At 41.2% G+C, this 13,847-nt stretch overlaps 1 protein-coding gene across 3 annotated transcripts in view; it reads right to left on the bottom strand.

Moving 5' to 3' along the window:
• olfm2a (olfactomedin 2a) overlaps positions 1 to 13,847 on the bottom strand; it is a 50,263-nt gene that overhangs the window by 22,611 nt on the left and 13,805 nt on the right. Inside the window, exon 1 of one of the 3 annotated variants that reach the window (XM_034710574.1) lies at positions 4,415 to 4,954. The exons of 1 other annotated variant lie outside the window; for it this stretch is intronic. In XM_034710574.1, coding sequence (XP_034566465.1) covers positions 4,415 to 4,558 — 144 coding nt within the window. In that variant the 5' untranslated portion in view covers positions 4,559 to 4,954. One more of the 3 variants, XM_034710576.1, reaches the window with a different exon arrangement.

Here is a 13,847-nt window from a genome sequence, read left to right as displayed (position 1 = left end):
TTTAAAATTACATTACAAGATGAACTTTCACTGTGATTCTGGCTGTGCACAATGCTTAACATTGACTGGGCAGTAGAGGACACCTGTCAGGCTCTGAACTCGAATAAAGTTAAAAAGAACACAGCACTATAAACATAAAAACAAAGTGCTCAAATAAAAATCTGCAGCAGTGTTTAATCTTTAATCTATAGCCAAGAATCAATCTTTACAATCTGCTTTATTGGACTGCACAGTGAATGTGATAAAGTTTACAGTCTCACACCCTGACGGACAGAGACTGGGTGACCCCAATCAGATTCAGTGTTGGCTCTATGTTCACTGCCATTTGTTGTTCCATGCTTTCTTTTGATGGTGAGAATAATTTCTTCACTCCTTTGCCTCACAGCTTGCTTATTTTAGATATCAAAGGAAGAGTCACACACACAAACACAAACACACACACATGCACGCACGCACGCACGCACGCACGCACGCACACACACACACACACACACACACACACACATTACTGTCAGGTCTATCCATGCAATATCATGGGTATACAACAGCATGTAAAGGTTTAAAGTTTTCTATTTGCATCTCAGCATACATATTCAAGAAAGGCATGTTGGTTGTTGGTTGTGTGTTTAATCCTTAACTTGAATGGTATTTTTAATCTTAGCTCTATTTAGTAGGGTAACATTTGAAGTATGAAAAACAACTTAAGTTCTGATTCTGTTTCTTTCTGTATTGCATTTTGCCTTGGCTGCAAAATCTGATGTCAGTCCATCATCAGGGTCATCAGTTGACGTGTATAGTGATGTAAGCTCAAAAAGCCATCAGCTATCTTCTGACTAAAATATATCCTCTAAGAATGATGGCAAACTTTTCGGTGTATCCGGCGGTTAGGGATAAAAGACTTCCAGCGAAAGACTTTCTTTTACGACAAATAACGTTTTGTTACTTTTGTTCCCCATATGGATTCTTTTTTCCTGCGTACATTTAATGTCCACTGAGACACAAGTGGATTAAATAACTCATTCTATAGGAGTTTTATGTATGAGTCAAACTTTTCAATTTTTTTCTCTGACTTGATAGTCACATGCTTTAACTGGAGCTTGACTCTACAGCCGAATATATGTTCACAATGCATGGTATGTACTTCTTATGAGCAATACATCCAACATGCATGCACTGCTGGCTTAGCCCCAGGAGAACTCAGCTTCTTGGTTAGTGAAGCACTCACTGAGAAACTGACTAGATCCAGCATAAACACTGACTGGAAATTAACATAGAGAGTAGCAAATAGTTCTTGTGTACAGCACATTGAGTGTGCTTCTGCCATACTTTTCTAATGTCTGATTTTCTCTATGGATTAGACATTTCCTATCACGTTTCCTACTTGAACTTTAAAAAGATTATTGATGCAGTCTGATTGTCTTGTGCTTATCTTTTTATAAGCACCTTTTGAAGTATGATCACTTGACATAGAGTGGTCTAGATCTCCTATGTTTGTAAAAGCGTCTTGAGATAACATTTGTTGTGATTTGGCGCCATACAAATAAAGATTGATTGATTGATTGATTGATTGATCACTTGTCACTCACACATTTGTTTTTGTTCTTTTTTCATTTTCTAACATCATACTGTACTCATTTATGAAATGAATTACAGAAAGATGGCTCAGAATGTGTTCCTGCTTAATGCACAGATGAAAGCTGTTACTCTGGTAGTTTACAAGTTGTCAATATCATTTTTGTAACTCTTGTCCTGCGTTGTTTGTCTTGATTATGCTTTAAGAATAATGTTGAAAGAGCATACAGGGCTTCTTTTTCCACTTGAGGAATATTTCTATAAAAATAACGCTGCTTACAAGCCAGAACTATTCATACTGTTGCCTGCTTAGGCCACGTACCTTTGTGAAACTGTGCGGAATGTCAACAAGTACTTCAGACCTCATTAGAGAATAACCAACCATACCTTCAATTTTTCACTTAGTCATTTTAAAATGGAGTGTATTGAACAACTTCTGAAACTGTACTTTTCCATGCAGTTTCTCATTGAAGGGCTGTAAGCACATTTAAGACTAAAATCTACAGGCGACAAAGCCTTGAAACTTTTACTTGCTAATGCGGCGGCAGATACATGTATCTGTGCCTTTAATTAACCTATAAACTTAATAACTGACTCCAAAATTATTTTTAAGTTTGAATTAATTGTAAGATAATTAAACAATGAAAGTGGTTACCAATGTTATGAATTTTAGTAATATGTGTCAGTCTGTTAGGTGGATCTGGTGTGATTACACAGTGTGGTCCAAGGAAATAACTAAGTGTTACAGTTGCAGGGTCTCTTGTGCTCATTAAGGAACATGGTCTTCCACTATCCAGATGTGCACAAGCATCCAGGCAGTGTTTTGCTTAGTACCATGGCAGAAAAAGGCCCATATAAAACTCAGTCAGCTGTGCTCTGAGATCAACTGGTTCGAAGACAGACGCAGAGAGCAAGTGAGGCAGACTTTGCAAATGGCTCTAGAGAATATGGGACGCAGCATGCATGGGTGCCAGGGTGTGGAACAGCAATCCAATGGCCAGTGGCAAACTAGCACCATAGTGTCATAAGACCCAAGCTAGGTTGTCTTCAATTAGAGGTCTCAACATTGTAAGACTCATGACTGCGTCTGAGATCATCACTGGAAAACGTCTCATTAATAGTGATGGTTCTTTGAGGCAAGGTTTCACATTAAAGTTTAATTTGCTGCCATTGTTTACGAGGGGAGATTATTTCAGATGTTTCCCATCACAGCACAATGTTATACTGAAATAATCCTGCACCATCAAACTGGCTCATCAGTATTGATGAAACTATGATGAACTTCAATAGCCACAATTTCCTCCATTGGGTTTGTGAGTGAGGGGTTGCCAAAAGAAAACATCTTCTCATTATTGGATGTAATGTTTTATCATATCCAGCCTTTTGAAATGGAAATTACACGGCTTTCAGTTATAAGTCTGGAATCGAAAAAAATGGCACTATGTTTCACGTTCTTGACCCTGAGCGAGATAAGCAGGTATAGAAAACAAATGAACAGTTTATTGGATATTGTAGCTTCAAAGGGAAAGTGTGTGTTCAATAGGATTATAGAGTTTAGTGTTGTAAATAATTCAAACAGGCTTTATGCTCTGATATTGGTACCAAGGTTATATTATAATTTAGCTTTGATGTTCTCAAAACTACCTACTGGGGTATGTACATGCTGTTACAAAGATAAAGACAAGCTATTAAGACCAGAATACTCTGAACTTGATGTTTGACATTTACACAAAGGCAGCACAGTTTAAACCTGCCGTCTTATCCACAGAAAACATCTAAGTTCTACAGCTCTCTGCAATATTAAAAACCAATAAAGAGGCAAATTGTTGTTTTAACAAACTTTCTGGATTATGAAACCTAACTTCAAACAGATGGACCTTCACCCCTGAGACAAGAATGCCAACACATACTCAGAGTACATATTTAAGCACACAAACATACACACACATTTCCAGATGGTCACAGTTCTCTTGGGACGTTCAATTTTATCCGATCATTTTAACAGACTAAGGCATTTTTCCTAATGGGAAAGTTGCCATAAAAACACAATCAGGATAGAGGCAAAAAATATTAATTATCTAATCACTTTGCCTGCCTTCTTTCTAATTGAGAGGAGCACTAAGAGACAGACTGGTGGAACTTTTACTTTTCTGCATGTGCACATTTAAAATAAGAAAAGGGTAACTGTAAACAAAACTTTAGTTACCAAACACCCTCTATCTGTGCCACCTCTCTTCATATGGCCCACAGATGGACCATAAGGATCCAGAAAGAGACAAAGCGAACAGAAAAAAAGACATATATGTAACTGTAACATTGTCTCAACCTCCCCGGCTTCCCCATCACCTCTGATTCTGAGCATCATCCTTCTCAGCCTGGAGGTGAGTGACTGATGAGATCAGCCTGAACATCACTCAGAAACACTCCCTACCTCCCGTCACCCCGGTAAACATATGATTTACCACGGCCATCCACACTGTATCCTCCACCTCTCATCACTCATACTCAGAAGCCAACAAATCAGCTTCATTATACTTAATATGACTCATGCAGGAACATATGCATCTGTCATGTTCAGTTGAAATATTGCCCTCACATGCATGTCTGCACCACCATCATATCTCTCTTTAAACATCACTTTCCTGAAACACAGTCTCACTTTTATCAAAAATCGCTCACAGTTAAAATATAAACACAGACTAACTCACACAACCTCACTCTTTTCTCTATGTCCATCTTTCATCTGCCACTTCAATTCTCTGTCTTACTCTAAAAACCGAAGCATGAATGAACACATTCAGCGCACACTCACTTAGAAAAAAGCAAAGAAAGTCATACGCACGCTGACAATCCTTTCCGAGGTGCCCCCTCTGGAAATGGTGGTCCCGTTGAGTCCCACTAGAGAGGGCAGGGTTTGAGACATCCAGTTGGTCACCATGGCCATGGTGCTGAGCACCGCCCCGATCTTTAGCATTGGAACGCTCATGTTTGCTTTCTGTGGGGCCCTGGCGCAAACGGCCCAACAGCCAGCTCTGCCCTGCCCTGCCCTGCCCTGCCCTGCCCTGCCCTGCCCTGGACCTCAGCTCCAGTCAACCCTTCTCTGCTCCAGACAGCCTCAGCAGGGAAATGGCCAGTCAGATTCTGCCTCAGTCCAAGCAGCAGCAGATCCCCCCAGAGCTGGTGGATCACAGCTAGCACACTCACTCAGCACTGGCTCAGTCAAAGGACAGCCAGAGAGCGCTAAGCGAAGAGCGGCTCACATCCAACAGCATCACCCTGGAATCTTCCCTCCCAGAGTGACTGCTTCAGCCTCACCCCCTCCCTCTCTCTCCCTCACTCACTCTTTTCCTCTCTTTCTCCCTCACCCTCCCCTGCTCTCTCTCTCTCTCTCTCTCTCTCTCTCTCTCTCTCTCTCTGTCTCTCTCTCTCTCTCTTCCTCAAGATGCAGAGCTGCGCATTGGCTGCCTCTGTGTCTCATCCCCTCCCCAATCAGCCTCTGCTCTGTTCTTGCCAGCCCTGTTTTGCATGCATGTTTCCATTCTTTTCCTTTCCTCTCTCTGTCTTTGACATTTGGCTGTCCTTTCATGACTCACATCTTGTTGTATATGCGAGAACACATTTCTGAGGCGTAGAGATCAGAGAGAGAGAGACTGATTTCTGAGGGCTGATCTCTGCTCTATGTTATGTGACATGTAAGTGCTTAGGGCATCTGAGGCGCAGAAGATGCTCTCGCATCCTCAGCACATTGTCTGTATCGAGTGAAGGACTGATATGAGGATGGTTAGATGAGATTTCAGGTTGGCCAGGGGCTCAAGATGGAAGACACAGGCAGGTGGTTTAGTGAGACATTAATGTGGGAGAGATCCAGGTGCTTCTGCCCATGGCTGCTTCTGACAGCTTGTCTGTCATTCTGCTTCATGTTGACATATCTGAAATCAGGCTGTTGCTTGCACTTCCACAGTATCTTACTAACTCCAGTCTGCCTGAGGCATAAGCATATCACTGAAATAGGTTACAATGTCTTCTTGACAGTTGAATTTTGCTAATGCTCTCAAAGCACTGCATGAGTGCAAATTACGAGAAACATTTAATCGTCATGTATAATAAAATGCTTTGTGTGGCAGATGAAAGCAATAAATACAGTTAGAAACTAAAACCAATCAATCAAACTTGGAGTTCCCCTCAACTCGCATGGCCGAGATAGCATGTCGTCCTTTAAAGAAGGGGATTACAGGTTATTTTTCAAGTGTTACATTTTTACTGTTGTTGCAATGCTGCAATCCAAATGGCTTTCAGCAGTCAGTGGGTAAGCGAGCGTCACATATTTGGCGTCATGTCAACTCTGAGATAACTCCTCAAGTCTGGTTTAGGTTCATCGCAGGACAGCTTTCTGATGTGCTCTGAAGTTTCTATCGATTTTGTGGATGTGAAGTATGTATTTTCTTCTAAATCACAGCTGTCTGAGCTCTCCTCTGCTCTATACAATTTGGTGAGATGCAATAAGGCGGCATGTGAATTGAAGGGTGGCTCAAATTGCCTTTTGACATCTCTCCTCTCAACAATTGACAGCAACACCGGGCTGCAGCCGGTGTCATTTTTACACCCTAAATATCCATGCATAAAAATGACAGAAGGGCCTCTTCACACAAAAAGGCCAGGTCATCTCTATTTTTTGCTTGCACCCTGATCTGCTGACTTATTCACTTTGTCAGCCTTGCATGGCTGCCCCCCCACCCTAATGCACACACCCACAGTCACACTGGGTGAGTGATTCGGGCTCCTCTGTGTGGGGTTGGACTATGAAGTGATATAAGAAGAGACAGCTTCTGAGCCCCATCCAAAAATCCTTCACCACTCCTCAGCTCACCTGCTGGCTCCCTCATCCCTCACTTGGGTTGTTGCCTCCATTTTTGCAGCAAGACTGGCCCCCTGTGGTTACCAGGGGGACTGCATCTTGTCTAAATGACTGCCATAGTTGTTATTTCATTCTGACCCTGGTGATTTGTATTTACTACTTTATGAGGACGTGTCAAATAGGTTTAACGCTGCATGTGATTTTACAGTTGCAGTCACATTTTTTGCACATGAAAATTATAGTATGGATAAAAGGTTCTTTGCAGCTAGTATTTGTAGGCACACAGAGATACAGGATTATGCCAGTGTCAATGATAGTGTCTGAGAGCATGCAGGATATACACTGGTGCCAAGTGAGGATAAATTCACTCTTTCATCCAACAAAGTGTTACATGGATACATGGTTTTATCTCATAATCCGGTTTCTGGGATACTTTCATTCTGCAGCTACACACGTAAGTCTGACCAATTAGTATGCCAATACATTTCATGTGCATATAAATGTTATCCTAGAATTGATTCATGTGCAGTGGTGTTTACTGTGAAGCTTTATAAGGGCCAGGACATCTGTGAAATGTGATATGCCATGCTGTATATTTCCATTATTGCAGCTCTTGAAGAGAATGCAGTTATCAACATGTTCACATGGTGGCAGCAAAGATTCAGACATGAACACAAACATCCTTTACCTTTGTATCTGTATTTATCCACCCTCCCACACATTGTTACTGCAAAGGGAACTAGGTACAGAGGGAACAAGGGCTAAGTGAAAAAGAAAATCATTCAAAATGGTGCTTATTGATGCAACATGTTGGACAATTAAAGAGCCCAGGAGGTTCATACAACTGAGACAGCTGTGCAAATATTTTCCTCTTTATTTTCTCTAAGAAGAACACAAATCCATGGCCATGGCGTGTTTCTTTTTTAAATGTTCCTTCTGTGGCTTTGCTTCTTAATTGTTTTAATAAAGCCTAATGAAAAAGAAAGACAACACATTAAATGTAATACATTAAACGTAATACAGTGATTCACACACTTTACGGTACACTTGTGAGGATCTTACATGACATAATGCTGACTCTAAAAATACCATCCTCCTTGTAGATCCTTCTGTCTGTCAGTTTTTCTTGATCTTCACAAAGTAAGAGGCAGAAATAATGGATTGTGGTGGAGGCAATGCCTAACTCTCTTTATGTTTTGCTCTACTAATGATCAGAGAATAATATTTTTTCTGATCTCAAAATAACCCACACTGTCTTGTAGTGATCGTTGAATAAACACAAGCTCAATTCTGATACAGTATTTATCATCAGTCAGCAGGCATTAAACAGTCTGAACCAGTTATAAAGACTGTGTCTGTTGGTATTAGATATAACCTCTGACTGATTACACTTATTCAGATTTTAAGGTATTGCCATATGTAGACAAAACATCACTGGCTGACAGAAGGCCCAATGGCTACCATCGCCCACATCTCATATTCTCTCAGAAGCTGTCACCTGACACCGTTGTTAATAACTCACGTGTTTGCCTTAGCTGTGTCTGGAGTGCACCAGCACTCTTTCAACTTAAAATTCCTCTCACTGATTAAAGGTCAGATGGCATCTTTTGTAAAAGTGATAAACCAAATAAAGGATGAGAATAATGAGTGTGATGAGGACAATCTGCCATACCTCAAAGAATCTGCCGCTCTGCCAATCACCTGTCCAATCACACAGTCTGCTGGCAGAACAAGCTTTCATTAAATATTAGCCAGAGAGGAAGTTGGCCATTTAACCTGTATTCATTTAATCCTTTTTGATTAATTTGCACAGCCCTGCCTCATAGTTTTAACTCTAATTATTGGCCAGCCTCTTTTTTGCTGCTTCTCTGCTGCATCATTATCTTTAATTCTCTGTTGCTTTCCTTTGTTCTCCTTCTCAGTGAATCTTATTTAGGATTTAACTCCCTTCACTCCCACTCGCTCTGTGGTCCTTTGCCCCTTTGGCAATGAGAAAAATGGCATCTTAACATGTATTTCACTTCAAGCCTGCGTGTGTCTCAGCTACTACTGTTTCTGTTTGGAGCTCTTACTCTTAAACTGGTTATACAAGATGTCTTGTTGCATGCTTAAACTTAGACAAGCATTAAAAAACTGTAGATTCAGTACTGTTGAGCATCTACACGCACGTATCGACACGCAGAGCATTCTACTTAACATATACATCTATAAAATATCCACCCAGCTCCTTGCCTGTGGGTTTGCTCTATAAAGGGCATTTTTAATCAGTTCAAATGGTGAAAATCCCCACCAACTGAGGAAATGGCAGCATTCGTGCATAGCACACCCATGGATGGCGGTAGAGCGTTACAAAGCCCTGAAGTCATGGGGCACAAGCTCCGGGTGAGATAACAATACGGGGGAGCAGGCAGCGACAAACACTCGCCATGTTTCCACTGTGAAAAACACATAGCCAGCTACAGATCCACAGCTGAAATAGGGGACTAAATTACACCTCAGCTAATTACACAGACCTCCTTCATAATGATGCAGAGCTGTTATGACTGAGGCAGCGGAGCCGCACACAAAGCAAGCCCCCGCCTGAGCTCAGAAAGATGCTGCCGTCATCTGGTTCTAAGAATACTGGCTATTTTTCTGAGTCATAATTCATTAATTAGATGATGGACATGGAGGCCCACTGCCTTCTAAATATATCAAGATCAAAATCAGCTTAAACAAAGTGTGACCCTATTACCATGGCAACAATTTAAATGACATAAATAGGCTGTACCCCAGGGTTCAGGCAGGCAGACAGTGGTGTGCTTTCAACATGGAGTGTTTAATCTATTAACAGCTCCTGTGGGGCTTTGATGAAGGAAACTCATCTGGGCTTTTACATTTTATAGTAGCAGCTGAGGCCACAAGAGGACTATAGAGTACACATGCATTGACCCTGCTTCACCAATCAGATTGAATTGTAAATATTTAGTAGTCTAAGCAGTGAACATTTACAACAAAAGAAGGAGGACCTCTATCTTGCTGAGGGAGCTGGCAGTATATAAATCACAGCATGATAAATGTTGGTGGCATGAAGACCTTACAAGGGAAATGATAACCCTGCATGTTCAGATTGCATCAGCACAGTTACAAGATAAGACCTCCTGATCTTCTTCAGATAATCACATAACTTTGACTTTGAGACATTCTAAGAGTCAGATTTTTCATGTGCATGCATCTGAAGCATCTTTATATATGCATGCATCCATTGTGTGCGTTTGTCAATACCTCTCCATATTTGTGTCCACTTGCACGAGCCAGGCTTTCCCTCCACTGAGCTGTAAAATGTCTACAATACCCGCTAATGGCGGTTGCTACAGTGTTGAGTGAGAGGCCCAGTAGAGCCGTGACATGCACATACTGTACAGTATCTCGGTCACTGTTGTAGTGATACAAAAGTGAGGAACAAAACAGCACTACTGCCCGAGGCTCAGCCCAATAGTGCTTAAGTACAATAATGGCTGTTAACAGGTGAGAGTCTGTCCTTCCAGTGGGAACACGTAAGAAAGAAAATCAATATGTTAAGTGTGTCTGCCTGGATGTATTGACTGTAGCACACCTACAATATACCCTTTAGCCAGTCCATCTTTCGTCTTTGCAGAGAAGCCTGTCTAATCAACCCACACTGAAGACAAGTAGATGCATTCATAAAATGTCCTAGGGCAGATCTGAAACCAAGAATGATACAAGGCCTTTTAACCTCTAATGCTGTCGATCAGTCTTTAAAATGCTATATAAGGTAGACTTCTCCACCAAGGAATAATGTAGGTATTTTAGAATAATTGAATATGACATTGTGCAGCTATCTGCCCTTTCAATGACCCACCAAGCAGAGGGACAGATATCGTCAAAAAGGACTGCATTGCATTGCTATACTTCCTCTGACCAAGCACATATGGCACTGGAGAAGTTGCAGTTCAGTGTACTTATTCTTAGAAGCTTCATGAATATTTTCCTAGAACATGCATTCAAATTGTACTCATGGAAGGATTGATTGCTTCTGATTGTTCCCTTGATTACAATCTTAACAGCCCATGGGGGCTTATACATTATTATTTGTAGGGTATTTGGTATGTATGAATGGTGTACGGTTGAATATCTGATAGCTCAATCAGGGACATGCAGGGTGCCACATTTTGCTCAAGGCTCACTAAAGAAAAGGCTTGATCAAAGCAATAGATGAGAACGACATGCGGCAATCAGCTGCCATGCATTCTGCAGCACAGCATGTCTCCATCCACTGTTCTGCTCCTACCCATGCCAACATTACCAGCTGAATACATCTCAGTGCAGCACTTCCTGTGTTAAATGTGCCCGGACGAATTGCCCACACACACTGAGGCACTCACGCATCAGCACATGCATACAGATACACATTCAAACGCATACAATTACTGTGATAATTTCCTTGATCTATGACCTGATCAGCACTGACCAACAAAGTCCAGCCTTTCCTGGATCCAGCAGCAGAAAGCCACTGCCACATCCTGACCTTTTCTCTCACCCTGCTTATCAAACATTCTGTGTGTGTGTGTGTGTGTGTGTGTGTGTGTGTGTGTGTGTGTGTGTGTGTGTGTGTGTGTGTGTGTGTGTGTGTGTAGGGAAAGCTATTCCTGTAAATGGAGTAATTACTGACAGCAAATTGGGAATCCTCAGCCTGGCAGAAAGGAATCTGGGGCTCAAAGAAAGCATGCTAATTGAGAATGCCCCCCCTATTCAGTACGCCCTTCAGTGAACTTGAGGTACTGGCCCAGTCCCTATCACCTAGAATAATTGAGTTTTTCATCCAGATGGTAACTTGTCGTCAAATGAGAATCAGCTAGCTTTTTTTTATTTTTATTTTTATTTTGACACAGCACAACTGATAAACACATCTATTTTTGAATGCTAATATTTACAAGTCTGTTTAAGACCTCAATATAGAGCACTGCTGCTGCTGATGAGAGCAGTTTTAAATCTGCGTCTGAACTGCTGCTGCTGAGTGCCGTTTCATTGTTTTATTACCCTGCTGGCAAAGTGCTTTGTTTCATTTAAAATGTATTCATCTATTTTTGAAGAAGAGTTCTAAGCTGATCCTAGATGCTCTTGCCCTTTTACATTGCAGATGGCTGAAATGACAGCCACTGGTCTGTGGCTGAGTCATTGTTTTCGAACATCACCAGATATCACTATGATTGACTCATCACTGAGGTGAGTCCACAGGAGGGACATAAGCTAAGGAATAAAAAGGAGATAGACTAAAAGGGGTTATAGAGATGACTAATGTGAAGGGGAGGTAAAGAGAAATGCTGAGAAAATAAAGAAAAGGGAGGTTGATGCGTTTGAAACTCCCTAAGGTGATGAATTTACATCTTGTCTGTTTTCTGCCACGTCTGCAACAGCGAAACTAACAGGACCAGAGAGGATTGGTGCGATCCTGCCAATTACAGTCTGGTTGACTGAGAGTGTGCAGCAGCCAATTCTCAGAAAAAAACAATCTTATTGCACTGTTCTCAACATGGTCAGGAGTAAACAATGACCATCAGCTATAAGTGCATATTAGTCATGAAGGGAGAGTAGCAGCCTGCAGTCTTGTGTCCAGCTTCTTTGTCTGAGCTCACACTGCAGCCTCCATTTGTGTCCTCTGTCTTCAGGTCATTAATGCTCAGAGAAGCTGTAACATTTAATTAGGGACACATTATTAGTATAACACAGGCTCAGTGTGCATTGGAGAGAAATCCCAAAACAGCCTCTAACTCAATATTACATTTACAGCCAAATGGGGTTCTGGGCAAAAAGGGTTAGGAGAAACTTGTAGAAGAGCAAATTAGCTTGTCACTGTGTGCTTTAATGGGGGTTTGCCATGCTGCTGGAACAAGAAAAAAAAGTATTATTAGTATTAATAAGCAGTCTTGTGTTAACTTGTGTTCCTTGTACCTTCCCCGAACACCCTGCCGATGAATCAAGATAAATAATTTGCAAAGTCTCTGCTGCATTGTCAAAACTGAGGCGCCACTGATCCATTCAGTGATTATAAAAACAATCAGACTGACAATATCAACAAACCAGAGAAAATGAGTATTCAGAGCAGAAATGAGAGGGCTGTACGTTTAATATTTTAAAGGGGTAATATTCATGGGAGTTAGCTGAGTATGAGATGAGAAGTATTCTGAGTGGTAAGGTGTTGGTGGAATAGAGGAGGAGGTAGGTGCTGATGGTAAAGAACGACCACAGAGTCAAGGGATGTATAATCAGGCTGAAACTCGCAGAAACGGATGCAATGTTCATCAGATAGGAATCACTGTATGGGAAATGTCAGAGTATGCCTATCTCAGCTCTCCAGCATCATGTGATTACATTTTTTTTGTAATTTTGGCATGCTTTGATAAACTCTCCCTTCAGGTAATTAAGTCAATTTTCAATTTCTATCAAAATAACGAAGAAGAGTCTTAAAACCGTTGAGTGCTACGCTCTATACTGGGTACATGTAGTAAAGGGCTCATTGTTGTGGAAGTGTTACTAAGAGTCAAGTAAAGTAAGTTTTAATACACAATTCTTGTAGTAAGTGAACTATGATTAACATGTACAGCAAGTTGCAAAAAAGTTCATGTTGATCAAATGGAGTGACGCCTGTGGGCTACTTCAGGCAGGCAACTCAAGCTGCACTGATGTCAAACTTAACATGCATCATTCTCACAATCACTTGATAAGCATATCCTCCCAATTAGGCGATCTATTTATGCTGCAAGATTTCTGGTCTCTGCTTCTGTTCTGCCATCGCCACCACTGCCCTGCCGCAGTGCTGGTCTAAAACTTTTCATCCCAGCCACCCCCTCATCACTCCTCAAAGTTTACATGTAAAAATAAAACTGCAAGGACTGATGAGGTCAGAGTCTAGAACAACACTGTGACTTATAAGTGTTGTCATTGCTGCAGAAATCTGTAATACCATGAATTAATGTCACATAATTAACCTTGGTCGATGTCTTAGTTGTTACAAACTTTGCGCATTTCCTTAAATATCAGTTCCGTTGATTGTTTTGTAATGTGTAGACTTACTCAAATTAGCAAGTGTACAAAAAATATTTTGCATGATAACAGTCCAGCTCCAGTCAAGGCAGTCAAGGTGTAGTCGTGTTGGCAAAGCTAAGTGAATAATGAAGTTACCAAAAAACAATCCTACTTATGTCAGTTTTTGCTTATCACTGCATGCTTTTGTTTTCATTACGTACAATTGTCAATTCAAGCAATAACATCAACCCAGGTCGTGCTGTTGTAACAAGTATCAGCACACTGTGATTATAGTTGACACTCTGCTAGGGCCTCTTTCCTGTTACTGAATCACAGCCACACTGTAATTCAGTTCAACTCTCCTTATGTCCGATATTGCTTCAGTAATTTTTCC

This window comes from Notolabrus celidotus, chromosome 20 (assembly GCF_009762535.1).
Source record: "Notolabrus celidotus isolate fNotCel1 chromosome 20, fNotCel1.pri, whole genome shotgun sequence".
Taxonomy (NCBI): domain Eukaryota; kingdom Metazoa; phylum Chordata; class Actinopteri; order Labriformes; family Labridae; genus Notolabrus; species Notolabrus celidotus.
Note: the sequence above shows the minus strand (reverse complement) of the source record. Positions and strands in the feature narration are given on the sequence as shown.